The sequence below is a fragment of the Hemiscyllium ocellatum genome, chromosome 10, assembly GCF_020745735.1.
Source record: "Hemiscyllium ocellatum isolate sHemOce1 chromosome 10, sHemOce1.pat.X.cur, whole genome shotgun sequence".
NCBI classification, from domain to species: domain Eukaryota; kingdom Metazoa; phylum Chordata; class Chondrichthyes; order Orectolobiformes; family Hemiscylliidae; genus Hemiscyllium; species Hemiscyllium ocellatum.
Window position 1 is genome coordinate 41,903,183 of NC_083410.1, and position 26,828 is coordinate 41,930,010.

A 26,828-nucleotide genomic window follows, 5' to 3' on the forward strand; every position below is an offset into this window, starting at 1 on the left:
GGCTGTACTTGATAACTGAACACTTTTTATGGGAAAACTTGGAATACTATATCCTTTTGGAAGGAGTTTGTAAAATGCTTGCTTGAGCCCTAAATTTACAATTTTCCTTTGTCACCTCCTGGCTTGTCCAAGCTCAGCTAGTCCATGAGATTCCCCCCACCTCTACTTCTTGGTCTACAAGTTGTGAATGGTTCTCTCTCTTTTGGATTTACCATCATCATATTTTGGGGAGTAAACCCTTTTTTCCCACAACCATTGTGAGCCATCACCCTACCTCTCTTTCCACTCCAAAGTCTTTGAATTTGTCCTTGCCTCTCAAGTCTATACTCATCTTTACTGAAACTTCATATTTAAATCCTTCCAGTCAGGGTTCCACAAATGCCACTGTGCCAAAGCAACTCTTAACAACAACACAAATGATATCCTATGTGACTCTGAAGATAACTGTCCTTCTCTATCCTTTCTGATTTAATTGTAGCTCATGTAAAAAATGAGGTCTGCAGATGCTGGAGATCACAGCTGCAAATGTGTTGCTGGTCAAAGCTCATGTCATGGTTGATCACATCATGGTCCAGATACTTACTAATCAGCCTATTCAGAGCAGATATGATTTGAACCCTATCAGATTAGGACTTTACCATTACGCCTAAGAATCCAGACATCATTGTCCATCAAAACCTCTCTACTGACGATCACCTTGCTGGAATGGCTCTCCTGGTTTCAATCTCATCCCATTTGATTATAGCCAGAAATGGTTGCTGTGGCTTCTTTTCTCTTACTCTAGTGTCCCTGTTGTATCCCAAAGATCTGTTCTTGACTCCATCTATTTCACATTCAGTCATCATCCTTAACCAACCTTCTGCTTTCATCTGATTGTTACCATTCATATGTTTGCTGACAACCTGTAACTTTAACTCACCACCCCATCTCTTGACTTTTCTGCTGTTGCGAAATTCCATTTCCACCATTCAGTACAAGATGAGCTGAAGTAGTCTCCAATTAAATGTTAAGCAGACTGAGGCCGCTGTTTTTGGTCCCTGTTTTATTTCCTACATACTGATTCTCTTCTGGTCCCTGGGAATATTCTGAAGTGGAACAAGCCTGTTTACACCCTTTGTGGAATATTTGACTCTGTTGCTGTTCCTATTCCTGTTCCTGTTTCTTTCAGTCTTTTCCACCTGATTACAACGACTTCTGGAACAATGCTCAATTTTGCCCTCTATCAGCACATCCACTGCTGAAATTTGTAATCATGCCTTTCTTACCTCTAGACTTGACTTTTCTGGTGCACTCTTCTCTGGTCTCCAACATTCTTTTCTCTGCAAATTTGAAGTCCTCCAACTATTTATCTGTCACAACGGTGCTTGCTGACTTGCATTGGCTCCTGGTCAAAAAACACCTTGAAATTAAAACTTGTCTTTGTTTTCAAATACCTACGTAGGGTACCCTTTCTTATTTGTGTAATCACACCTAATTCCACAACCACCCATGATATTCTGGTCTTCTAAATACCCCTGATTTAAATTGCTGCATCATTACTGGCCATGCCTTGAGCTGCATAAACTCAAATCTCAGCAATTCTCTCTTATCATCTCTCCCTGTCTACTGTTTGTTTCTGCTTTCTGAACACTGTCAGAAATCTACTTCTTTGACCATGCTTCTGGTCATTGACCTAATGACTGAGTGGCTTGATGTTATATTTTGCTTTATAATGCTCTTGTGAGAAGTTTTAAGACTTTTTATTATGTTTCATTAGTGTGCAGGTACAGCAGGTAGTCATGAAGGCAAATGGAATTTTCACATTTATTGCTAAAAGAATTGAAGTACAAATGAAGAATATATAGGGAGTTGTTTCTGCAACAGTACAAGACATTAATGAGCCTACACCTGGAGTATTGTGGCCCCCCCCACACAAATTGATGCATTCGAGGATGTTCAGAGGATGTTCAGTAGATGATTCCAGACAATATGGGTTTGTCTTGTGAAGAGAGGTTGAGCAGTGTAGGCCTGTACTCCCTGGTGTTTAGAAGAATGAGAAGAGATTTAATGGAGTTATAAGGATGTGGAAGGGAGGTTTCCTCATGTGGGACAATCTAGAATGAGAGATCATAGTTTTAGGGTAAGGGTAGCAGATTTAAAAGAGCTGAGTGATTTGAAAGGTTCTAATCTGCTTTTGTTGAATAATACCATGGGTGCTTAAGCATTAATTGCTGAGCTATGGATTTGGGCAAATACATGAATAGGAAAGGTTTAGTGGGATATGGCCAAACACAGGCAAATGGGGCTAGTTTAGTATGGGAAACCTGATCACCATGGACTAGTTGGACTGAAGGGTCTGTTTCTGTGCTGTATGACTCTCTAATGGTTGTGGGTGTGTGATTTGTTACCTCAGCATATAGTGGACACTGGGACACTGAATATACTTAAGGAGGGGATAGATTTTTAATTAGTATTGGGCTGAAGTGTTAGGGAGTGCCGGTACCAAAATGGACTTGAGGCCAAAATTAGATCAGCTATGATTGTGTTAAATGGCGGCAGAGCAGGCTTGAAGGACTGAATTGCTTACTCTTGCTCCTAGTTCTTATGTATGGACAGTATTTGTCTCCAAGTTGCTGGAAAATAAGAACAAGGATTAGGCGATTGTTCGTAGCTGAAGTCACTTCCTGTACCCAATATAGCTGTGACTTCAGTCATTGAGGTCCCGGACTGTAGAAGGTTTTTGAGGAGGTTCCATTTCCTCTCTGCCTTGAGCATCCTCAATATCCACCTCATGGCGAATAGATTTTGATCATCCCACCTAACAATTCCACCATTGTCTGAGCTTCCATTGCTGGTTGATTAAGTTTTGATCAAACACTTGGCTTTTTTCTACTTAAACTTGCATTTGTGTGTCATGTTCAGTCAAGCAGTGTTTTTAAATTACAATTGTGACTATAGTATAATGAGATTTTCTTTAAAAGTTGCACTGTTCTAATTGAGATGGACATATGTATGTCTTTATTTATGCTTTAAAATAATTTGTTTATAGTTATCTGCACATTGGACACGCCAAAGCTGCTCTCCTGAATCAGCATTATCAAGTGAGCTTTAAGGGGAAACTTATCATGAGGTTTGATGACACCAATCCTGAAAAGGAAAAGGAAGACTTTGAGAAGGTTGGTATCAAATGTATTTAATAAATGCACCTCTGTCTAAATATAACTGCAGTGATTATTCATTTTGACAACAGCAAGTGATTTATGATGAAAATTGTTCTTTATTAATATTCATATAATTTGAATTATTTAAGTTTGTAATATATTTTTGTGTTCAATGACTTCTATATACTTTTCTCAAATAGTTTTGACTTATACCAATACTACAAATATTACGTTAAGTCAACTAGATCATCATGGGTTAAGAGCCAATACAGAGAAAGAATGGACTGTACTGAATCTTAAAGATGTTATTATACTTTTTTTGTCAGAAACCTCTGTTGCCCTTTCTTTTCCCTTTAGCCTGGAATATATACCTGAATAAGTCTCACTTCTTATTTGAAACTTTTCTGAACAGTTTAATATATCAGCCTTTCAGAACAGAATTCCTTCATATTGAGGAAGTTAGGATTTTTCTTAACTTGCATTTCAGAATAAAACTAAGCTTGTTGCGTTGCATTGCATTCTAACAAGGAGTTCAACTGTGTGTAACATTGCCTGCTTTATTTAGGTTATACTGGAAGATGTTTCAATGCTACACATTAAACCTGATCAATTCACCTACACCTCTGATCACTTTGAAATTATAATGCAATATGCTGAGAAAATGATTAGAGATGGGAAGGCCTATACAGATGACACACCACCAGATCAAATGAAACAAGAACGTGAACAAAGGATTGAATCTAAACGCAGGGCAAATTGTGAGTACCATTGAAAATTCTGCTCGGCGGCACTCTAGCTTTTATTCAATATCTGTAATTCTCTTTCCAACTCCTTTTAAGTGAAAATGATTCATGCATGGCTATGATTTCACATGTTGCCTTGAGACTAGATGCTCTGTGTTGCTAAGTTTCTTGCCTACACTGGATATCATATTTAATTTTATATCAGCCCTCATTTGATTTCTTTCTGCAGTTTTTATCAATGCTGAACATTATTCATGAACAGGAATTGTACCTGTCCCCTGCCAAACCCAATGAAACTTATTGTATTATGATTGCCTAATTAAACACAGTACATGGATAAAAGCTGGAAATTTTAAAATCTGCATAGATTAAAACAACATTAAGAGTTGCTTGTTTAAAGACTTTATTCCGAATGATCATCTATTCTTAAAAATGGCAGAAGTAAGCAAGAAGTAGATTTTCAGTAAATTTCTTCTTAGGAAAAATGTAAGAGCATTCTCAGAGTGTGAATAAATGTAAAGTGTTGGAATTGTTGAAATACTGTCAGAATCAACTCACGATTATACCTTGTAATGTACAGGTGTTCTTGCATGGTATTAAATGTTTTTAAAAAACTTATAGATTTCTAATACTAAAGGTGACTATAATGGATGAAAGATTCCTTTTGTACTCATTTAGTATTTGTGTTCTTTGGAAATATAAATAAAATGTTTGACCATTGCATGTAATTTATTTGTTGAAGCTGTGCAACAGAACATGAAAATGTGGGAAGAGATGAAGTCTGGAACGGAGTATGGGCAAACCTACTGTTTACGAGCAAAGATTGACATGACTTCCAATAATGGTTGCCTCAGGGATCCCACACTCTACCGATGCAAGAACATGCCGCATCCACGCACAGGACTCAAATACAAGTGAAGTATATCAGTCAAATTTAGGTCTTGCAAATATCATTCTTGATTTTTTTGTCATTTTTAATCTTTTTTTAAAAAAAAAGTCAGATCCTTCTCATGAGACCTCAGAACTGCTGTGGTGTCAGGAAGTATATGCAAGTATGCTAGACTAACACTGACTGAGAACAACAGAGAGAAATATTATATCCTGCCCTCCTTTCCCTCTTTACTCATTCCAACTCCTCACTTACCTGTGTACAGTTGTAGCAATGCTGTTAACTGCATATTATGATTATTGTGCCAGGGTGAAATTGATCATGTACAAATGTTTAGTTGTTTTTAATTTAACTCTTCAGTTATCCAATAAGTACTCATCAACAGATAATCATTAAAACTCAGATTTAATCATTTATGCAAGTAGAGGTAAAGGGAATATTTATGGCCTTTTAGTTAATTCAGGCAAACATCGTTAAATACAAAAATCTGGAGAATGCTGTCAGATGTACCATTCTTCCCCAAGCTGCAGACAAACTTCCTTTCTCTTGAATGGCATGATAATCTTCAGCATGGTTTATACAGCCCAAGTTAGAGCTTGCCCATTCTATTTTAACAGAATTTGTACAGATAGTATGAATTATTAACAAACACGCTTTTCAACACTGATTAGTTTCCACTAATATGGAATCTCATCCCTATGATTTTAATGTTAGAATTTTAATTTTTTTAAAGTGTGTTTTCTGTGTCTCTTCATTCTTAATGCAAACTTTCTTTTTCCTCTTTGCGATCTGTATTTTGGGGGATAGAGTGAGAAGTGGTGGTGGGACAGTGATGCTATAGGCTGAAGGTGAACTGAGATGATGTGGTTGGGAATAAGGCTCTGAAGGGATTTGGAAGCAGGGATGAGAATGTTGAAATGGAGATATTTATTAACTGGGATTCAGGGTAGACCAGGAAATATTGAATGAACTCCGGCACCTTCTGAGGAATATCCTTGATGTTGTGCTGATCTGTAATGAAATTATGTCTGTTTGTTTCATGGAAACTCTTGATTGGAGGCAGATGTTTGCAGGTAAAGGGACGGCTGGAAAATGGGAAGCCTTCAGAAACGAGATAACAAGAATTCAGAGAAAGTATATTCCTGTCAGGGTGCAAGGGAAGGCTGGTAGGTATAGGGAATGCTGCATGACTAAAGAAATTGAGGGTTTGATTAAGAAAAAGAAGGAAGCATGTGTCAGGTATAGACAGGATAGATCGAGTGAATCCTTAAGAGTATAAAGAAAGTAGGAGTAAACTTAAGAGGGACATCAGGAGGGCAAAACGGGGACATAAGATAGCTTTGGCAAATAGAATCCAAAGGGTATTTACAAATATATTAAGGACAAAAGGGTAACTAGGGAGAGAATAGGACCCCTCAAAGATCAGCAAGGCAGCCTTTGTGTGGAGACACAGAAAATGGGGGAGATCCTAAATTAATATTTTGCATCAGTATTTACTGTGGAAAAGGATATGGAAGATGGTGACATCTTGCAAAATGTCCAGATTACAGAGGAGGAAGTGCTGGATGTCTTGAAACGGTTAAAAGTGGATAAATCCCAGGACCTGATGAAGTGTACCCGAGAACTCTATAGGAAGCTAGAGAAGTGATTGCTGGACCTCTTGCTGAGATATTTGTATCATTGATAGTCACAGGTGAGGTGCCAGAAGACTGGAGGTTGGCAAATGTGGTGCTACTGTTTAAGAAGGGCGGTAAAGACAAGCAGGGAACTACAGACTGGTGAGTCTGACCTCGGTGGTGGGCAAGTTGTTGGAGGGAATCCTGAGGGACAGGATGTATATGTATTTGGTAAGGCAAGGACTGATTCAGGATAGTCAACATGGCTTTGTGCGTGGGAAATCATGACTCACAAACTTGATTGAGTTTTTTGAAGAAGTAACAAAGAAGATTGAGAGCAGAGCAGTAGATGTGATCTATATGGACTTCAGTAAGGCATTCGACAAGGTTCCCCATGGGAGACTGATTAGCAAGCTTAGATCTCGTGGGGGAATACAGGGAGAACTAGCCATTTGGATGCAGAACTGGCTCAAAGGTAGAAGACAGAGGGTGATGGTGGAGGGTTGTTTTTCAGACTGGAGGCCTGTGACCAGTGGAGTGCCACAAGGAACGGTGCTGGGCCCTCTACTTTTTGTCTTTTACATAAATGATTTGGATGCGAGCATAAGAGGTACAGTTAGTAAGTTTGCAGATGACATCAAAATTGGAGGTGTAGTGGACAGCGAAGAGGGTTACTTCAGATTACAACAGGATCTGGACCAGATGGGCCAATGGGCTGAGAAGTGGCAGATGGAGTTTAATTCAGATAAATGTGAGTAGTTGCATTTTGGGAAAACAAATCTTAGCAGGACTTATACAGTTAATGGCAAGGTCCTAGGGAGTGTTGTTAAACAAAGAGACCTTGGAGTGCAGATTCATAGCTCCTTGAAAGTGGAGTTGCAGGTAGATAGGATAGTGAAGGCGGCGTTTGGTATGCTTTTGTTTATTGGTCAGAGTATTGAGTACAGGAGTTGGGAGGTCATGTTGCGGCTGTACAGGATATTAGTTAGGCCACTGTTGGAATATTGCGGGCAGTTCTGGTCTCCTTCCTATCGGAAAGATGTTGTGTAACTGGAAAGGGTTCAGAAAAGATTTACAAGGATGTTGCCAGGGTTGGAGGATCTGAGCTACAGGGAGAGGCTGAACAGGCTATGGCTGTTTTCCCTGGAGCGTCAGATGCTGAGGGGTGACCTTTATAGAGGTTTACAAAATTATGAGGGGCATGGTTAGGATAAATAGGCAAAGTCTTTTCCCTGGAGTCGGGGAGTCCAGAACTATAGGGCATAGATTTAGGATGAGGGGGGCAAGATATAAAAGAGACCTAAGGGGCAACTTTTTCATGCAGAGGGTGGTACGTGTATGGAATGAGCTGCCAGAGGATGTGGTGGAGGCTGGTACAATTGCAACATTTAAGAGGCATTTGGATGGGTGTATGAATAGGAAGGATTTGGAGAGATTTGGGCTGGGTGCTGGCAGGTGGGACTAGATTGGTTTGGGATATCTGGTTGGCATGGACGGGTTGGACCTCAGAGTCTGTTTCCATGCTGTACATCTCTATGACTTTAAATGGTCCACGGAAAGCTAAGCTATACCTTAGTTTTTTTTTCCTCGTTATTCTGTTAATTTGAGACTGGTTATTAGGTCCCTCACTGTTCATATGACACACAATTTACATGTTGTTTGGGTGAAATTTTCAACGTGCTGTTATTGTGAATTGCATGTTAGCTGGTAAAGATTGTTCAATAACTCTTCAATCATGTTGATTTGGGTTACTGGGGAAACTGCAGTCACTCAGGATTTTTTTTGATCTGAAGTAAAGATTGATAGTTTCTTCATTTGTTAAGACTGGAGGCTAGTTGTCATTGAAGGGTTCAGTCTTGATCTCAGAAAAAAAAGGCTGAGGATATGTTCTCTTGTCCGTAGAAGGAATATTTTGGTTGGATTAATCCAACCATCATGTGAAGATAAGTCAATTGAGTCCAGGATGTTGAATATACAACTTGCATTTGTCTATAAAATGAGGCCCATTCTCTCCACAACCTCCCCCCGCAAACCCCTTTGTTTGTCATACCGTAACACTCTCTTTTGCAATGTTCTTGTTTCCCTGTCCCCCTTCTGCTTTCTGTCCCTTCTCCCTATAGAAAGCTCGTTCATGGCTGGTAGAGATTTTTGACAGGCACAGTGGCTCAGTGGTTAGCACTGTTGCCTCACAGCACCAGTGTCCCAGCTTCGATTCCAGCCTTGGGTGACTGTCTGTCTGTGTGGAGTTTGCACCTTCTCCTTGTGTCTGCGTGGGTTTCCTCCCACAGTCCAAAGATGTGCAGGTTAGGTGAATTAGCCATGCTAAATTGGCCATAGTGTTAGGTGCGTTAGTCAGAGGGAAATTGGTCTGGGTGGGTTACTCTTTGGAGGGTCGGTGTGGACTAGTTGGGCCGAAGGGCCTGTTTCCACACTGCAGGAATCTAATCTCACAATAGCGAGTGATGAGAGAAATAATGTGAAATAGCATGAACAAAACAAAATATTTTGCTGAGTCCGTTAAATTTGCATGTTGCTTGGTTGTACTATCTTATATGGCTCTACTGTGCATACTACAAAGTTGTGGGTAATATAATTTCAAGGGTTATCCAGACCTGGGGACAATGAAATAGAGTTTAGGGAAATGAAACTATGTATGGTTGACAGGAGTCATGTGAGATGCAGTTTAACATGCTAGTGTTCTGCATCTTCAAATGTCTTAGTGGGAAATAAATTATTTAACCATATGATGCAGTGCGTGTAAATAAACCAGGGCAGAAGGATATTTTTCAGGAAATATTACTCAAGCAAAAACCGATTAGTAGTAGCAATGCAATATCATGGAGATATGTTAAAGAAACCTGTAGCTAGATGTGCTAACAAAATAATAGTATTTAAAATCTGTAAAGATGAGTTCTGAAAGGCTTTTGCTCAAAACAATCTTGTGGTGATTTCTATTTTGTGCTAAAGATTTCATTATTAAATTGAGAGGTAGTAAGATAATTTCCAATTTTTCCTCTTTCTGCAGAATTTACCCAACGTATGACTTTGCATGCCCAATAGTGGACAGCATTGAAGGTGTCACACACGCACTTAGAACAACAGAGTACCATGACCGGGATGAGCAGTATTACTGGATTATTGATGCTTTGGAAATTCGAAAACCGTATATTTGGGAATACAGCCGCCTTAATCTAAATAACACTGTGTTATCAAAGAGGAAACTAACCTGGTTTGTTAACGAAGGCCTTGTGGATGGATGGTAATTTTGCAGTAAAACTGTGAAATTGATTTTTTGAATTTTGAACATGTGTAATTTAAATAGAAAGTCTGATCCTGTTAGAGAGTGCCTTAGTATCTCAGAGACTAGCAATTGTTTTATCCACTTTTTTTTTTCTTAAGGGATGATCCTCGCTTCCCAACAGTGCGTGGAGTCCTGCGGAGAGGCATGACTGTTGAGGGATTGAAACAGTTTATTGCTGCTCAAGTGAGTTGAATGTGAACTTGATGGTTCTCACTATAGGTCCATAATATGTTGTCTGTCATTGTTTTGATGATCTTCCTTTGCAACTCTTTGCTGACTGAAAGCCCCTAATTTTCTTTGGAAACATATTATACTTCAGTTTGTTTTGTAAAAATGTTTGGAAAAGTGTATTGCTGTTTGTGGTTTGCTGCATTAAAGGTTGTTTGTGTTTTATGATTATAGGGTGGCTCAAGGTCTGTTGTGAACATGGAGTGGGACAAACTCTGGGCTTTTAACAAGAAGGTAAATATGAGCTAATATAATCGTCTTTGCACCTTGTTCATATCCGTCACTGATATTGCAATTTTTTTTATGTTTGAATTTACACAAATTACAGCTCTGAGGAAAATGGAATGTTTGTGACTGGTTACTTGGTGATAAATGTATTGTTTTCTGATGCTTTAAATTGTATGAGAAATCCAATTTTGGATGAAACGTTTATCTTGGTTGGAATAATAGTATGAAAAAAACATAATATTCTTTAACCCAAAAATTGTGCAAATTTATTGAATTAAGCACAAATTATGCATTACATTTTCTGCTTCTTTCAAGCTGCAAGCTAACTGTAACAAGGTATTACTTAACAATTTTCTGCTTTGACTAGAGTACTTCACAGCTTGAATAGCATGGCAATAATGCATTAGATTCAAGATGTGTGCACAGCCAGTCATCTTTTTAACTACTGTTGTGATTGTGGTTTAGCTGGTCGGGTTTTCTGCACATGTTGACAGCAAAATGACTGTGTAGCGTTTTGAATATTTGCTTAGGTAAATAGTTAATATGGCAGTGATTGTTGCTCTGTATACTTGGAGCAACCTTTCTAAAGCAGTTTAAGAATTATTTTTAATTCTACTCCAAAAGTTGATACTGTTTAATTTCTTTGCTCAGTTGCAAATCTGAATGAAAATGTATTGGTTGTTAAGAGGACTAACTTTCTATACTCCTGTGAATAGATGAGAATTCATATTTGAGTAACTTTAGAGATTGAAAATCAGTTAATACTAATCTGAACAGTTTTTTTTAAAAAATGTAATATGTTATTCTGGTTTGTATTTTTAATATAATACAATATTGTTTTAAAATATTCTATTCAAAATGCTGTACCAAGTGTAATCTAATATAAATTTTATACCATAAAATCAGCACACTTATGATGTCCAATGTGTAGTACTAAAGTACTTGGATGTCCTTTTCTGACGAGGAAAGGAGCAATAATGCATTATACAATCCATGAGCTCACTTTGTAAATTTGGCAACACACATTGTAAGTGAGACTGAAATTTAAAGAATTGAGTGCAGAAATACCATTCTAGGACTTTGGCTGCACAGCTAGAGTCTTAATCTAAACCATTTGAATCTGGCATCTTGTGTTAATGTCTTGCTAACCTTTCCATTTGCTTGTAGTTCAATGCCGCACTTCTCAGTTTTTTCATATCTATCTTTTGTTTATTAATTTTTAAACATTTTTGCCTCTCACAAAGGATTGTTTGCGTTGTTGCAGTTAACTGCAAATTAACACAAATTTTAATTGGCCTTTATTTAAAACTAAATTAGACTGTTATAATTAATCTAACCTCTATGTATAGACTTCTCGAAAATAAATAATACCATTTTAAGTGAACTAACAGTTTTTCAGAAAATAGCTACAAGTTTTCCAATGCTTTCTGTTTCACTAGTTGTTGGTTGCAGCAAGCTAAACAATTCTGTATGCCTTTGTTTGGATACTGCATGCAGATGAATCTGGAACATCAAGTTATATTATATAGACAAAATGATCCATACTTATTTACTTCAGGTTATTGATCCAGTGGCACCTCGGTATACCGCATTATTAAAGGATGCAGTGGTGCCTGTGAATGTGCCAGAGGCCAAGGAAGAGATGAAAGATGTGGCCAAGCATCCTAAGGTAATATGGTCTATAAATGAAGGGTGGAGTGTGTAATATAGAATCCACTTACTTTAACTTGTTGAGAAATACACTGAGGGTAAGGAGATGGAGGATAAAAATCTTGTATGAGAATGATTTTGTTGTGTGCATACACATGCACATACACACACAGTCCTCCCGCTCTCCCTCTCTACCTCTCATGCACACAAAATTCTTAGTATGATTAATTGATGCTTAGACTGAATTTTGATTCATTGGGAGCTTTGAAATGAAAAATTTATTTTCTTTTTCAAATTTTTCATTCATATGGGTTAAGGAATGTAGAAAGGGGAGGGCCATGCATCCCATTGAATCTGCTCTGCTATTCCATTAGATCGTGGCTGATCATCCAAGTGCCACATTCCTGTAGTACTTCCATATCCCTTGATGTTACTCCTCAGAAATCTTATTCGATGTTTGAACTTCCATGACCCTTTAGTGTGGAGAATTCCAAAGATTCACCACACTGAGTAAAGAAATCCCTCTTCAATAAGGCACTTGGAAAGTCACAAAGCAATCCAGTAGTTTCCACAAGGCTTTATGAAGAGTTGTTCATGTTTGACTAATTTAGAAGCAAAGTAGACCGTGGGAGTCCTGTAGGTGCCACAGAAGGTTATTACACAGGATAAGATTGCACAGTGTTATGGGTAATATATTAGCTTGTATAGTGGATTGGCAACCAACAGAAAGCAAACTCAGGATAAATGTTTTTTTCTTGGTTGGCAAGCTGTAACATCCGCTCTATGTAGGCTTATAGACTGCCAAAGGGTTCAGTCCTTGTGCCCAAGCTATTTACAATCTTTTTTTAATTACCTGACTGCAATGATAAGCCAAACTTGCAAATGACATGAAAATAGGTTGGAAAATCACCAGTGATGAAGAAATGAGAAACGGATAGGTTAGGTGAATGGCCAAAAGTTGCTGACGGTGTTTAACATGGATAGGTATGAGGTTATTCATTTTGATTTGAAAAAGAAAAAGGCAACTTCTTACCTAAGTGGAGAGAAACTTCACTGTGCTTCGCTGCATAAAGAACTGCGTGTTTTCATGCATCAATTTCAAAAAGCTAGTATGCAGGTATGGTCGTTAATAAGGTCAAATGGAATTTTAACTCGTAATTGCAGTAATTCAGAGAAGATTTGCATGATAAATTCCAGAGATGAGAGATACGTATTATGAAGAGCGATTGAGCAGTTTAAGCCTATAATCACTAGAGCTTAACAAATAAAATATTTAATTGAGATTTATAAGATGCTGAAGGGGATTGATAAAGTAGACTTGGAGCGGATGTGTCCCCATGTGGGCAGTCTGGAAAGCGAGGTCGTGATTTTAGGCTAAGGGTTACCAGATTTACAATCTAAGTCAGAAGGAATTAATTCTCTTAAATAGTCTTGAATCTGTGGAATTTTGAATTTGAATTAGCTTTATTGTCACTTGCTCAAATGAGTACAGTGCAAAGTTTATAAGTAACCACTTACGGTGCCAACAAGATACAGCTTCTGGAATTCTCCTCAAGAGGACAGATTTTTAATTAGTATTAAGTTAAATGGTTATGGGGAGCAAGCAGAAAAGATGGAGTTGAGGCATAGATGAGATCAGATGTGATTTTATTAAATGGTGGACAAGGTTTGAAGGGCTGAATTAACTATTTTTGCTCCTTATGTTAAATGGCCTAGCTCATGTGCTGAAATAATGTTCCTAGATTTTAGACTCAGTAGCCTAGGAAGCATTCTATTTGCATCCACCTGTCATGCCCTTTAAGAATTTTAAGTTTCAATAAGGTTAGCCCTCATTCTTCAAAACACTATGGAATACAGATGGTCTCCTCAATTTCTTTCATAAAACAATTCTGTCTGAGTGATTAGTAGAAAGAACGTCTGTGCATGCCCTCTACGACAAGTATACAGCTCTTTAGCTAAGAGGAGCAAAGCTCTACATGGTACATCAGGTACAGTCTCAACATGTCTCTGTACAGCAACAGCAATTTGCACTCAAGTCCTTTGGTCATGAAGGCTAACATACCAAATGCCTGTCTAATTCATGCTTACATCTACCTATTAACTTTGAGATTTTTCAACAAGGGCACCTTTGGCCACCCCATTTCCCATTCTGTCACCATAAGCATTTTTGGAATCTAGATATATGTTGAGAAAACCTAAGGCTTATTATTAGCATTGAACTATGCATAAGTTTGAACTAGTATTTCATTTTATCTTTACTGGAATCCATAATGAGTGAATAGTTTTAGATTGTTTTGTAGTGGCAGGTTAAATCTGTGAAATCCATGCTGAGTAGTAAACAAGGTTTTGTAGAAATATAGAACTTACACTTGCCTTAATGTCATGATTTGTAATACAGTTATACTTATTTCCTTCTAATCATTCGTGTTTCTTCTTCCCTTCTAACTAAACTTTTTTTTTGTTGTTGTCAGAATCCGGAAATGGGGCTGAAGCCTGTGTGGTATGGACCAAAAGTACTAATTGAGGGAGCAGATGCTGAAACTTTGACAGAAGGAGAAATGGTTACTTTTATTAATTGGGGTAACATCAACATCACTAAAATTAACAGGTGAGAGAATATTTTTGTAGTACAGAGGAACCTCGATTATCCAAAGGACACGGGCGGGGAGTATTTCGATCGGTTAATCAAATGCCAGATAACATAGTTTAGCCAAGCATCACGGCCTTGCGATCTTGCCAGATAATCCGAACTTTGGTTAATCAAATGCTGGATAATCAGCATTCCTCTGTAGAAGCTTTCTGGCTGTTATCCTTGGAAAGCCAATGGTGTGATTGGATGTGATGCTGATACACAATTTATTGATAATTTCTTTTGGAAATTTCTTTGGAAATTTGGATTCTAAAAATGGACAGAGTCCAATATAACTTTAAGATTGATTTGTGTGTATTAAGAAGGGGATCATTAGTTCCATTTTTGATTTCGTGTTGATAGGTCGGGAATTGTTACATATATTTAAGAGGCTTTTAAGAAAAACTCTTGAGGTGAATAGTTCAGTGCCTTGTAAAATAAAGTAGCACCGCGGAAACAAAGGGCTGTTGTTTATCCGCAAGTTGTCCTATGACACAGGATGACCAAGACAGAAGTTATTTTAGAAAGACAGAGGTATCCAGAGGGTCAGTGAGTATGCAGGTTTCTTTCAGAGAGAAGTAGGCCATTCAGAGAAACAAAAGGGCTGCAATACCTGAAGTAGAGTTTTTAGCAATATCGGAAACTGAGCAGAAGAAAACAAGACTTGAGTGGCTTAAACATCAAAAATAGATACACCAGAAAAAAGAAGCTTTTAAGGGTTCAATGGAAGAGGAAAATGGTAGTTTGGCTGATTTTTGCTTCAGTAAAGTAGCTGATTACTGAATATTTCTAGTCTTTTTGAAGTGAAACTTACATAGTCTTCGGTTTATGTTTTGAATCTCCAATGTTTCTTTCCTTAAAAATCACTTGTTATGTGTAAAATTGATACTAATGCCTTAAAAGGGAAAAAATGCAGTAAAGTGTATAGAGCAGGGATATTAGTAATTTTAATTAATAACTCAGTACAATAGGCATGACAGGTCCAATGATTGTTGCAGTTGCAGCTTGTAGGAACTGCTGGACATCAAGGTGATCCACAGAGGACTCATTTGTAGCAAGTGTTTGCAGCTCCTACAACTTCTTCAGAGTTGAGGATCTGGAGCTTGAGCTGCAGATATTGTGCCAGATCAGGAAGCGGGAAACATACCCGGACACTTTGCAGCACACAATCAAACCCCTCAAATTTGCTACTTCAGATTTGGTCTATTACAGAAGGATGTGATTGTAGGTGAGGCAGATATGGGGACCCAAGGACAGCTCTCAAAGAACTTCAATACTTGTAACTGTCTAACAGCAACCAAGAGAGGGAAAATACGGGCTTGCACGACAAAGATATGATGACATTGCAGGCCAACTACATTGACAATGATACTCAGAGTGGGACATGAAGGGACCGAGTATACAAACATAATAAAACAGCAAACGAGGACCAAGAGTGAATAAAATATAAGACAGCGTTAATGGCCTTTTATCCAAATGCATTTAGTTTTTGGAACAAATTAAATGGATTCATGTCATAAAAAGAGGATAATGTTTGACTAATTTGTAGAAGTATAGTGGACCATGGGAATCCTGTAGATGTATATAAGGTGCCACATAAAAGGCTAATTAATACACAAGGTAAGATTGCACAGTATTATAATCTTAGTAATTGCAGTGACATGATTACAAGGATATTAAAGTCCCAACTAAATATTCAGTAGCAACTGAACTTTCGAAAGAGCAGGCAGGAAGAGATTGTGGAGTGCACATGTTGTCTTCCCCTTTTATTTCCTACATCTATCCAACATTATCCAATCAAAGATAATTTCTTGATACGTATAATTCTAGATGTAGGTAATAATAAGGGGAAGAAGACAATATGTTGTCTTCTTGTCTTGTCTTGTTGATCCATGCAGGAATTGGGCTATTTTGGATCTGATCATATGTAATGGGGCAAGTTTAATAAATTATCTTGGAGTGAAAGATTACCTAAGGGGGAAGTAACCTGAGCATGGTAGATTTTATTACTCCTGTTGAGTGAGAAATTTTGAGTTAGGATTAACTGTATGAACATTAAAGAAGAGCAATTACATGGAATGAGGCTAGAGTTAGTTGGAGTGGATTGAGAAAGGAGATGATGAACAAAAAATGGTAGTTGAACAATGGGGATTTTTCTTTTTTGAAAAAGAAGTTCTGCACCTGATGGGCTGCATTCTAGGATTTTATCAAAGTAGCTACACAGTTGATTGCACTGATAGTTAATCTTCCAAGAATCCTCTGGACAAGGCTTGGAGGATTAGTAAACTGACAAGATAATTATTAAGGCAGGCACGACCTATTCCTCCTTATTCAAAAGCAAGTAACTATAGGCCATCTGTCACGAACATCTCAACATCTGTCATTGGGCAAATATTAGAGTCTATTATAAAGGATGTGATAACAGAGCGTTTAGAAATAAACAGTATAATCAAGCAGAGTCAATATGTCTTGATGAAGAGGGAATTATCTGATAAGTCTCTTAAAACTCTTTTGACCAGAGTAGATAAAGGGTAACATTTAGATTTTCCAAAACTTATTTGATAAGTCATTGCACATAAGATGACTTAAGTTCAGAGACTATGGTGTTGGGGGGAGTACACAAGTACAGATAGTGGATTGGCTTACTAATGGAAGAGGAGAAAGTAAGGACTGTAGATGCTGGAGATCAGAGTTGAGAAGTGTGGTGCTGGAAAAGCACAGCAAATCAGGCAGCAGGAGTCGAAGTTTCAGGTGTAAGCCCTTATGAGGAGTAAGTTGGGATAAAGCAGCATTTTCAGAATGGCAGCCTGAACTAGTACAGTGCCACATTGATCAGTTCTGGAGTCAAACCATGTTACACAATGTATATTGATGACCTGGGTAAGGGAAATGAATATACTAAACCTAGTTTACAGATGACACAAAAGTAAGTGGGAGGCAAGTAGGGAGGATGACACAATTAGTCTACACTGGGTATAGACAGGTTAATTGAGTAGGCAAAACTTGGTGCATGGAATTTAATGAGGGAAAATATGAGCTGAAGTACTTTCACAGAATAGGAGATCTGAATATTATTCAAATCAGTAAAGAGTGTAGAAAGCTGAAACAGTATGTGTGTTGGGGTTTGAGTACTTGAATTGCAAAAAAATCAAGCATCCAAGTTCAATGGATAATAGGGAAGCCAAATAGAAAATTGGCCTTTATGTTAGGGAAATTGGCATTATAAAAAGGGAAGTCTTGCTAAAACAATGCAAGGTAGAAGTCAGATCTCAACTGGAATTTTGTGAACCGTTTTGTCTCCTCATCTAAGAAAATATTTACTTGTATTGGAGGCGGGCCAGAGAAGGTGCATGAGTTGGGATGGATTTTCTTAGGAGGAAAAGTTGAGTAGTTTGATCTTGTACTTGTTGGAGTTTAGAAGAATGAGAGGTAACCTTCTTGAAAGAGATAAGATTCCTTGGTACTTGACACGACAGATGTGAAAAAGTTGTTTTTCCTTGTGGGAGCTTAGGACCAGAGGACCATAATCTCCAAAGTAAGAAGTGACCAGTGAAAACACGTGAGGAATTTTTTCAGAATGTAGTCAAGGCTATGTTTAAATATACTCAAGACTGAGATAGACAGATTTCTAATCATAAAAGGGATTCAATGTTATGTGAATAAAGCAGCAAAGTGGATTTGAGGCTTATCAGTCATTCATGATGGAGTTGGCTTGATAGGCTTAAATGACCTAGTTCTGCACCTATCTCTTATGACCTATAAACTTGATTTTTTTTTGTTAAAAATATATTTGCAGTCTCTTGTGAGTATAGAGTCATAGAGATATATAGCTGGAAACAGACTCTTCAGTCTAACTTGTCCATGCTGACCAGGTAATATAAATAAAACCTAGTCCCGTTTCCAGCATTTAGCAAACCCTTCCTATTCATGTACTCATCCAGATACCTTTTAAATGTTGTAATTGTATCCGTCTCCACCATTTCCTTTGGCAGCTCATTCCATACACGTACCACCCTCTGCATGGAAAAAGTTGCTTCTTAGGTCCCTTTTAAACCTTTATCCTCTCATCTTAAACCTATGCCCTCTAATTTTAGACTCCCCGACCCTGGGGAAAAGACCACGTCTATTTACCTTATCCATGCCCCTCATGATCTTATAAATCTCTATAAGGTCACCCCTCAGCCTTTGACGTTCCAGAGAAAATAGCCTGACTCTATTCAGCCTCTTCCTATAATTCAAACCCTTCAACCTTGGCAATATCCTTGTAAATCTTCTCTGAATCCTCAAATTTCACAACATCCTTTCTCGGAGACCACAATTGAATGCAGTATTTTAATTGTGGCCTAACCAATGTCCTGTACAACCACAACATAACCTCCCAACTTCTATACCCAATGCATTGATCAATAAGGTAAGCATACTAAACACCACCCTCACTATCCTATCTACCTGTGACTCAACTTTCAAGAAACTATGAACATACACTTCAAGTCTCTTTGTTCGTCAACACTCTCCTAGACCTTACCATTAAGTGTAGAAGTCCTGCTCTGCTTCGTCTTTCCAAAATCCCTCACCTCACATTTATCTAACTTAAGCTCCATCTGCCACTCCTCAGCCCATTGGCCACCTAGAAGAACAAAGAAAATTTACAGCCCAGAAACAGGCCTTTCGGCCCTCCAAGCCTGAGCCGGTCCAAATCCACTGTCTAAACCTGTCCTCCAATTCCTAAGCATCTATATCCCTCTGCTCCCCACCTACTCGTGCATCTGTCCAGACGGACCGAAAATGAATCTACCGTACCTGCCCCTACTACCTCTGCTGGCAACACGTTCTAGGCACCTACCACTCTCTGTATAAAGTACTTGTCGTGTATATCCCTCCCTTAAACTTTTCACCTGTCACCTTGAATGTGTGACCTCTCATTATTGAATCCCTCACCCTGGGGAGAAAAAAGCTTATCTCTATCTATCCTGTCTGTGCCCTTCGTGATTTTGTAGACCTCAATCAGGTCCCTCCTCAATCTCTTTTTTTCGTAATGAAAACAACCTAATCTACTCAGCCTTTCTTCTTAGCTAACACCTTCCATACCGGCAACATCCTCGTAAACCTTCTCTGCACCCTCTCCAAAGCGTCCACATCCTTTTGGTAATGTGGTGATCAGAACTGTGCAGTGTTTTAAATGCAGCCGAACCAATGTCTTGTACAATTTTAATGTGACCTGCCAGCACTAATACTCAATAACCCGTTTGATGAAGGCAAGCATACCATATACCATTGATCACTCTATCCACCTTCAGGGTATAATGGACCTGAACTCCTTTTCCCAAGGCTCTTCCGTTTACTGTATAGTTGGCTCTAGAATTAGACTTCCCAAAATGCATCACCTCACATTTGCCTGGATTGAACTCCATCTGCCACTTCTCTGCCCAACTCTCCAGTCTATCTATATTCTCCTGTATGCTTTGACAGTCCCTTATGCTTTCTGCTGCTCCACCTGCCACACATCTGATCAAGACCCTGTTGTACCTTGAGGTAACCTTCTTCACTGTCCACTACACCCCTTATTTTGGTGTCATCTACAAACTTACTAACCATCCCTTCTATGTTCACATCGAAATCATTTATATAAATGAGGAAAAGCAGTGGACTCAGCACTGATCTTTGTGGCACACTGCTGGTCACAGGCCTCCAGTCTGAAAAGCAACCCTTCACCACCCTCTGTCTTCTACCTTCGAGCCAGTTCTGTGTCCAAATAGCTAATTCTCCCTGTATTCCATATGATCTGACCTTGCTAACCAGTCTACCATGAGGAGCCTTGTCGAATGCCTTACTGAAGTCTGTACAGATCACATCTACTGCTCCGCCCTCAGCAACCCTTTTTGTTACTACTTCAAAAAAGAACTTTATGTTCAATAATTGATTAACAAGGACCAAATATCAAACATAAAACTCTCAAACTAGGTTTTGCTCTGTGATTTGGTTTGTTCAGTATTATTATCAGCTGAGATTATAACAGATTTATTAAAATAATCTTTTATTTGTAGAAATCAAGGTGGAAAGATTACATCGCTTGAAGCGAAATTAAATCTAGATAATCAGGATTATAAGAAGACAACAAAGCTTACATGGTTAACTGAACATCCACAAGCTCCACTGGTTCCCACAGTATGTGTCTACTATGAGCATCTAATCAACAAAGCTGTAATCGGCAAGGATGAAGATTTCAAGGACTACGTTAATCGAAACAGCAAGGTATATTTGTTTCTAGTGAGCACTTGAAACTGTGTAAACTGTAACTAAGGCAAGATATTTGGTTAAGTTTGGTTAAAATTATTAATTTAATATTCAATAGACAATAGGTGCAGCACCACCATTCATTATGATCATGGCTGATCATCCTCAATCAGTATCCTGTTCCTGCCTTATCCCCATAACCCTTGATTCCATTATCCTGAAGAGCTCTATCCAACTCTTTCTTGAACGTATCCAGAGACTTGGCCTCCACAGCCTTCTGAGGCAGAGCATTTCGTACACCCAGCATTCTCTGGGTGAAGAAGTTTCTCTACAACTCTGTACTATGCGGCCTACCCCTTATTTTTAAATTGTGTCCTCTGGTTCGGGACTCACCCATCAGCGGAAACATGCTTCCTGCCTCCAAAGTGTCCAATCCTTTAATAATCCTGTACGTCTCATTCAGATCCCCTCTCAGCCTTCATTAAAACTGAAGATACTAGGAATTACAGAACAATTGTCACAATGTGCCATTCCCATAATGGAATCTACCTTTTTAAGTAAGAGTTTATATGCATTTAATTGTGTCTAAAATTACAAAAGTAAAATTATTACTGATTCACAAACTTTTCTGTGGACAATAGGATCTAGTTAACAAGATTTCAAGTCATAATGCAAAGTGCCCATTGGCTACATTGGTACAAAGTTAGTACATAAGAGGAGGTGGTGGCTTTGTGGTTTTCCACTGAACAAAAAACAGTGCATCAAAGGAACAGGTCATTTTGCTCACCAAAACTGCGCCGATATATGATGCCTTTCTAAACTAAAAGGTTTTTGCCTCAACGCTGTCAGTATTCCTCTCTTCTCTGCCTATTCATTTATCTATCAAGGTGACTCTTAAAATTCGGGCTCATTGGTTCAAATCCCACTACGGGAGATGGTGAAACTTTAACTGGATTAATAAATCTAGATGTAAAAGCTAGCCGAATGGTGAAACTATAGTTGATCATTGTGTGAACACTCACTGACTAATGGAAATCTGTTGTCTTCCTCTGGTCTGGCTTATGGAAGACAGCAATTCCGTTGTATCTTAACCAACACAGTCTGACAAAATGACAGTGGTGCACGTGGCCTGTCAACCCTGCAAAGCCCTCCCCCTAATATCTGGCACATTTTTCCTAAACTGGGATAGTTGTCCCACAGATCATATTGCTCCTCAATTAATGTCATTTTCTCTGAATCATGGGTGGTATGGTCACTCAGTGGTTAGCACTGCTGCCTCACAGTGCCAGGGAACCGGGTTCGATTCCAGCCTCGGGCGACTGTCTGTGTGGTGTTATTGTATGTTCTCCCAGTGTCTGTGTGGGTTTCCTCCGGGTGCTTCGGTTTCCTCCCACAATCCAAAGATGTGTAGGTTAGGTGAATCGGTCATGCTAAATTGCCCATAGTGTTCAGGGATGTGTAGGTTAGGTGCATTAGTCAGGGCTACATATAGGGTAGGGGAAATAGGTATGGATGGGTTACTCCTTTTGAAGGGTCGGAATGGACTTGTTGGACCGAAGGGCCTGTTTTTCCACACTGTAGGGATTCTAATTGTTTTCAAGGTATGAATTACAATGTCCTAGACACCAGCATCACCACTAGAGGTGGTAGCACAGTGGTATACAGTTGAAAAGGAATTGTCCTGGGAGTCCTCTACATTGCCTGTGAAAACCTTGAGGTTTCATGTCATCAGGTCAAATATGGACAAGGACACTTACTGATCTTCCCCCTACCTCAGCTGATGAATCGTTCTCTTTCTTGTTGTATACCACTTGATGGATGCAAGGAGGATTGCAAAAATGGGGACTTCAGTGTCCGTCACAGGATTTAAGTGCAGACATAGTGAAGTCTTGTTTCATTTGTATTGGGTCTTGGTTAGACTACACCTGGAATACTGTGCAGTTTTGGCCCTCTTATTTCAGGAAAGCTACTATTGCCATAGTGTGAGAGCAACAAATATTGACCAGATTTGTTCCTGAGGTGGCAGCTATAAGGAGAGATTGGCAAACTGGGTTTTGTATTCTTGAGAGTTTTGCAGAATGAATTATCTTGTTGAAACCTGCAAAATACTTAATTAGACATGGTGGATGCAAGAAAGATGTTCCCCTGGTTGGAAAATCAAGAACCATGATGCAATTTAAAATTAAAAGTGATAGCATTTCAGATTGAGATGAGAATTTTTTAAAATCAGAGATGAATCTTTGGAGTTCTCCATCCCAGAGGGTTGTGAAAGCAGAGTCTTTGAGTATATTTAAAGTACATGTTGATAAATCTTTGATTATTGGTGGCAAAAGGGGGATGGGTATATGATGGATAAAAGATCATGAAGTGTTTGATCAGTTGCAATCATATTAAATGGTGGAGCAGGCTTGATGGACTGAGAGCCCTACTCCTGTTCCCTACATTCCCATCACAAAAAGTGATGTGGGAGCACTACTACCGATCTAACTGCCTGAATCCTAGAGGCCATAGTTATTGGATGGATCAATGACTGGTAGTGTCGAAACCATGATGCATCTTTACCTCCTGCTGATGTCCTCAACATTGTATGCAGTCTGCAGCCAGTTCAGTTCACCCCATGCGATATTAAGAAGCAGTTGAAAGCATTGGGCACTGATAACATTTTCACATCTGTACTGACGACTTCTACTCTAGAACTTGTTGTGCTGCTAGTCATGTTGTTCCAGTACAGTCATAACAATGAAATGTGAAAAAATTGTCCAGTTGAGTTCCGTTAACAAAATGTAGGACAAATCCAACTTGACCAGTTACCGGCTCATCTGTCTACCCTCAGCCATCCCCCAAGTAGGAGCAATTATCATCAGTACCATCAGTGTTATCAATTACCACTTACAAAACAATAGCATGCTTATTGCTGCTCACTTTATGATCTGTCAGGCTCACTCAGCTCCTGACTCTGTTACAGCCGAAGCCTAAACATGGATAAACAAGCTAAATTCGAGAGGAATTGAGGCTGTCTATCCTTGACATTAAGGCAGCACTTAATTGAGTATGTCGTTAATGAACCCCAGCAAAATTGTAGTCTGTAAGAATTGGGGAAATGCTCCTCAGGTTGGAATTACATCTAGTGTGATGTAAGATTGTTGTGCTTGTTGGAGGTCAATCTCATGCACAGGGCATCACTGCAGGAGTTTCTCAGGGTAGATATTTCCTAATAGAACTATTCATAAATATTATTACTTCTGGTGTAGGTGGGACTTGAACCATGGCCTCTTGGCTCAAAGGTAGGTACACTACCACTGAAGCACAGGAGCCCTTTTTAAGTTTCACCAGGGAATATCTGGGATTAGATGATCTTCAACTGCTTGATCAATACCTTCCTTCTGTTGTAAGGTCAGAGGTAAGGATGTTCATCAATAATTGTACTCATGACACCATTCATGACTCTTCGGATACTGCAACAGACCTTCCAAATGCTGGACAACATTCAGGCTTGAACTGATGTATGATGCAGATGTTATTTGCCACTTAAGTGTCAGGTAATGGACATCTCTGACAATACAGAATCCACCATATTCTCTGGTGTTACTATTGCTGAATCTCCCTCAATCAACAGCCTTGAGGTTATCATTGGTCAAAATCTGACTGGACCAACTATATTAATATGGCTTCAAAAGCAGGACAAAGACAGAGAATTTTTATAAAGGTGACTTGCCTTCTAAATGCTCAAGTCAGTCCACCAATGTCGAGGCACAAGTCAACAGTGTGTTGGAATGTATTTTCACTTGCCTAAATTGATACAGCTGTAATGATACTTGAGGCATGCGAACATCCAGGACAAACAAAGCAGCCTGCTTGATTGACATCCCAACTAACATTTTTAGCATCCACAATCAGAACCACTGATACATAATGGCAGCAGTCTGTATCATTCAAAAGATGCACTGCAGCCAACTCACCAAGGCTCTTCCAACAGCACCTTTCATCTAGGAGGGCGAGGGTAAAGGCAGCAGATGCATAGCAATGCTATCCCCCTGTAAGATCCATTCCAAGCCACTCACCATGCTGTTTTAAAACAATCTTGCCTTTTCTTTGCTGTCTCTGGATCAAAATCCTGAAACTCCCTCCCTAACAGCATTGTGGGTATATCTGCACCACAGTTGGTCAAGAAGATAACTCGCTACCACCTTGGGGGCAATTAGGGATGGGCAACTAAATGCTGGCTGAGTCAGCGATGCCCAGGATAACTTCTCCCTTGAATAAAATTAAAAAGCAAGCATATATTCCTTACTTCTTTACATTGTACACTTTCATAGTGGTCGAATGGTTGTGACTAAACTAAAAACAGTGAGACACTTGTTAAGTATCAGTATATTTGAATCTGGCACTTCTTATTCCTCGTTCTCCCATGGAAGGCACTCTTCTAATATTATTGCTGCAATCTGTTTCTTTAATTCTGAATTGAACTTCATTTTTAATTGGATATTTTATAAAGTTCTTTCAGGAATAACCATTGCCCAGAATCACGGTGTTACTATGCAAAGAATCTAGAATGGTGGATTTTATAATTTTGAACGTGAATTATCTACCTTTTTTGTGTGCTCGTATGATCTTCCCTATTCTAGTAAATGTTCCAGAAAATTGATGATTCAACTCTTTTTGTTTGAGTTATGATGAAATTGAGATTTATACAATTGTATTTTAATATCATTTATCTGATGTTTTGATCCTTGGAAACTGAAGTTAAACACCTGGGTTTGTCTCTGTTTTAATAGTTAATATTCATAATTGCAAGCAAGAGGACATTACCCAGAGTTCCCAAGGAACTCCACAGAGGGTTTAGGGGAGAACTTTCCAGACTGGCTTTCATTTTCAGTCCACATTGGGAAGTCATTTGAGAGAGAAGTATGTATCAAGTTCCAAAATGTTGAGAAGTCTTTTGGTGATGTAACATGTGCCAAGCTGTGTTCCTAAGAAAAGCTTATTTTAAGAATGTTTTTACTTTAAAAAGTTATTAATCCTCGACTGGAGTGTTAGGATACAGTCAGTGGAAAAGAAGTGAAGATTTTGATTTTTTTTTAAAATGAAGCTGCAGTCCTTCCACGGCTGGCAGCAGGCTGAGTTAGGAGCTTAATAAGAGTTGGCTACGGTTCGAGATGGTGAATAGAAATTTCAATGACTTAAAGGTGATTGATCAATGAAAAAAAAGGGAGTTTCCCACCCCCCCCACCACCACCACCCAAAAAAAATTAGTCATTTATGCTATGTGTTTAAAAATCTTTGTTTCTATGTTATGACAAAATGTTTTTTCTTTATTATAATTTCTATTGTTAATAAACTTCTGTGAACACCAAGTACACAATTTTTTTTTAATAAAAGATCAGTAACAAAAAAAGTTTTTTAAAAATTAACCCATTCAGCCAGTTTCCTGCAGGGGTCTGATGTATCTGGTAATATTAACTGGGCATTACTCCTTAACAGTTGGGGCCACTAGATCATCAAAATTGAGTGACTTGCTGTTGGTTTTTTTGGGGTCGCATCAAATCTTAAGTTTTTTTTGTTGTTTAACACTGGGAATAGCTTGGATGATTTAATTGGCAAGAAAATATTTTCTTTCTCAGCAAGAAGAATTAATGCTTGGTGATCCCTGCCTTAAAGAGCTTAAAAAAGGAGACATCATCCAACTACAAAGAAGAGGCTTCTTTATCTGTGACCAGCCGTATGAACCAGTTAGGTAAGTAATTCTGATCATCATTAGAGGAGAATATTTGACTGAAGGAATAACGAAAGCTTTCCAGCTTAGATTTTCTGAACCTGGATGCATGATTGAGATGCACATTGGGAAGTTGCATTGAGCTATGTGGGAATTGCCCAGCAAGTTTGAACTTTTAATGGGCAATTCTCTTCCCCATGACCATGCAAGAATGGCTCTCACTCTGAACTAGTGCCAGACTTTGGACAGTTCCAATGTATTGAATGAGTTCCAGTGAGTTGAATAGTTATCCAAAAAATGTTGGGCAGCAAAATCTTCATCTGATTCTTTATATCAGTAACTCTCACTAACCTCTGCAACTACCTCCCCATGATTACAACCCCTGCAGCCTTATGAATCAACTCTCCTCAGCCACCTGCTCCCCTATACCTCCTGCCACCCCAGGCTCTGGAAAACC

General features: G+C 38.8%; 1 protein-coding gene across 1 annotated transcript in view; it reads left to right on the forward strand.

The window, feature by feature from the left end:
• Positions 1-26,828, forward strand: part of eprs1 (glutamyl-prolyl-tRNA synthetase 1) — a 90,987-nt gene that overhangs the window by 32,767 nt on the left and 31,392 nt on the right. The window contains exons 7-16 of the mRNA XM_060831451.1: positions 3,029-3,155; positions 3,706-3,898; positions 4,626-4,797; positions 9,414-9,647; positions 9,788-9,872; positions 10,092-10,151; positions 11,704-11,814; positions 14,267-14,403; positions 20,469-20,676; positions 26,280-26,392. Of these exons, the coding sequence (XP_060687434.1) occupies positions 3,029-3,155; positions 3,706-3,898; positions 4,626-4,797; positions 9,414-9,647; positions 9,788-9,872; positions 10,092-10,151; positions 11,704-11,814; positions 14,267-14,403; positions 20,469-20,676; positions 26,280-26,392 (1,440 nt within the window). The remainder of the gene's footprint in view (positions 1-3,028; positions 3,156-3,705; positions 3,899-4,625; positions 4,798-9,413; positions 9,648-9,787; positions 9,873-10,091; positions 10,152-11,703; positions 11,815-14,266; positions 14,404-20,468; positions 20,677-26,279; positions 26,393-26,828) is intronic.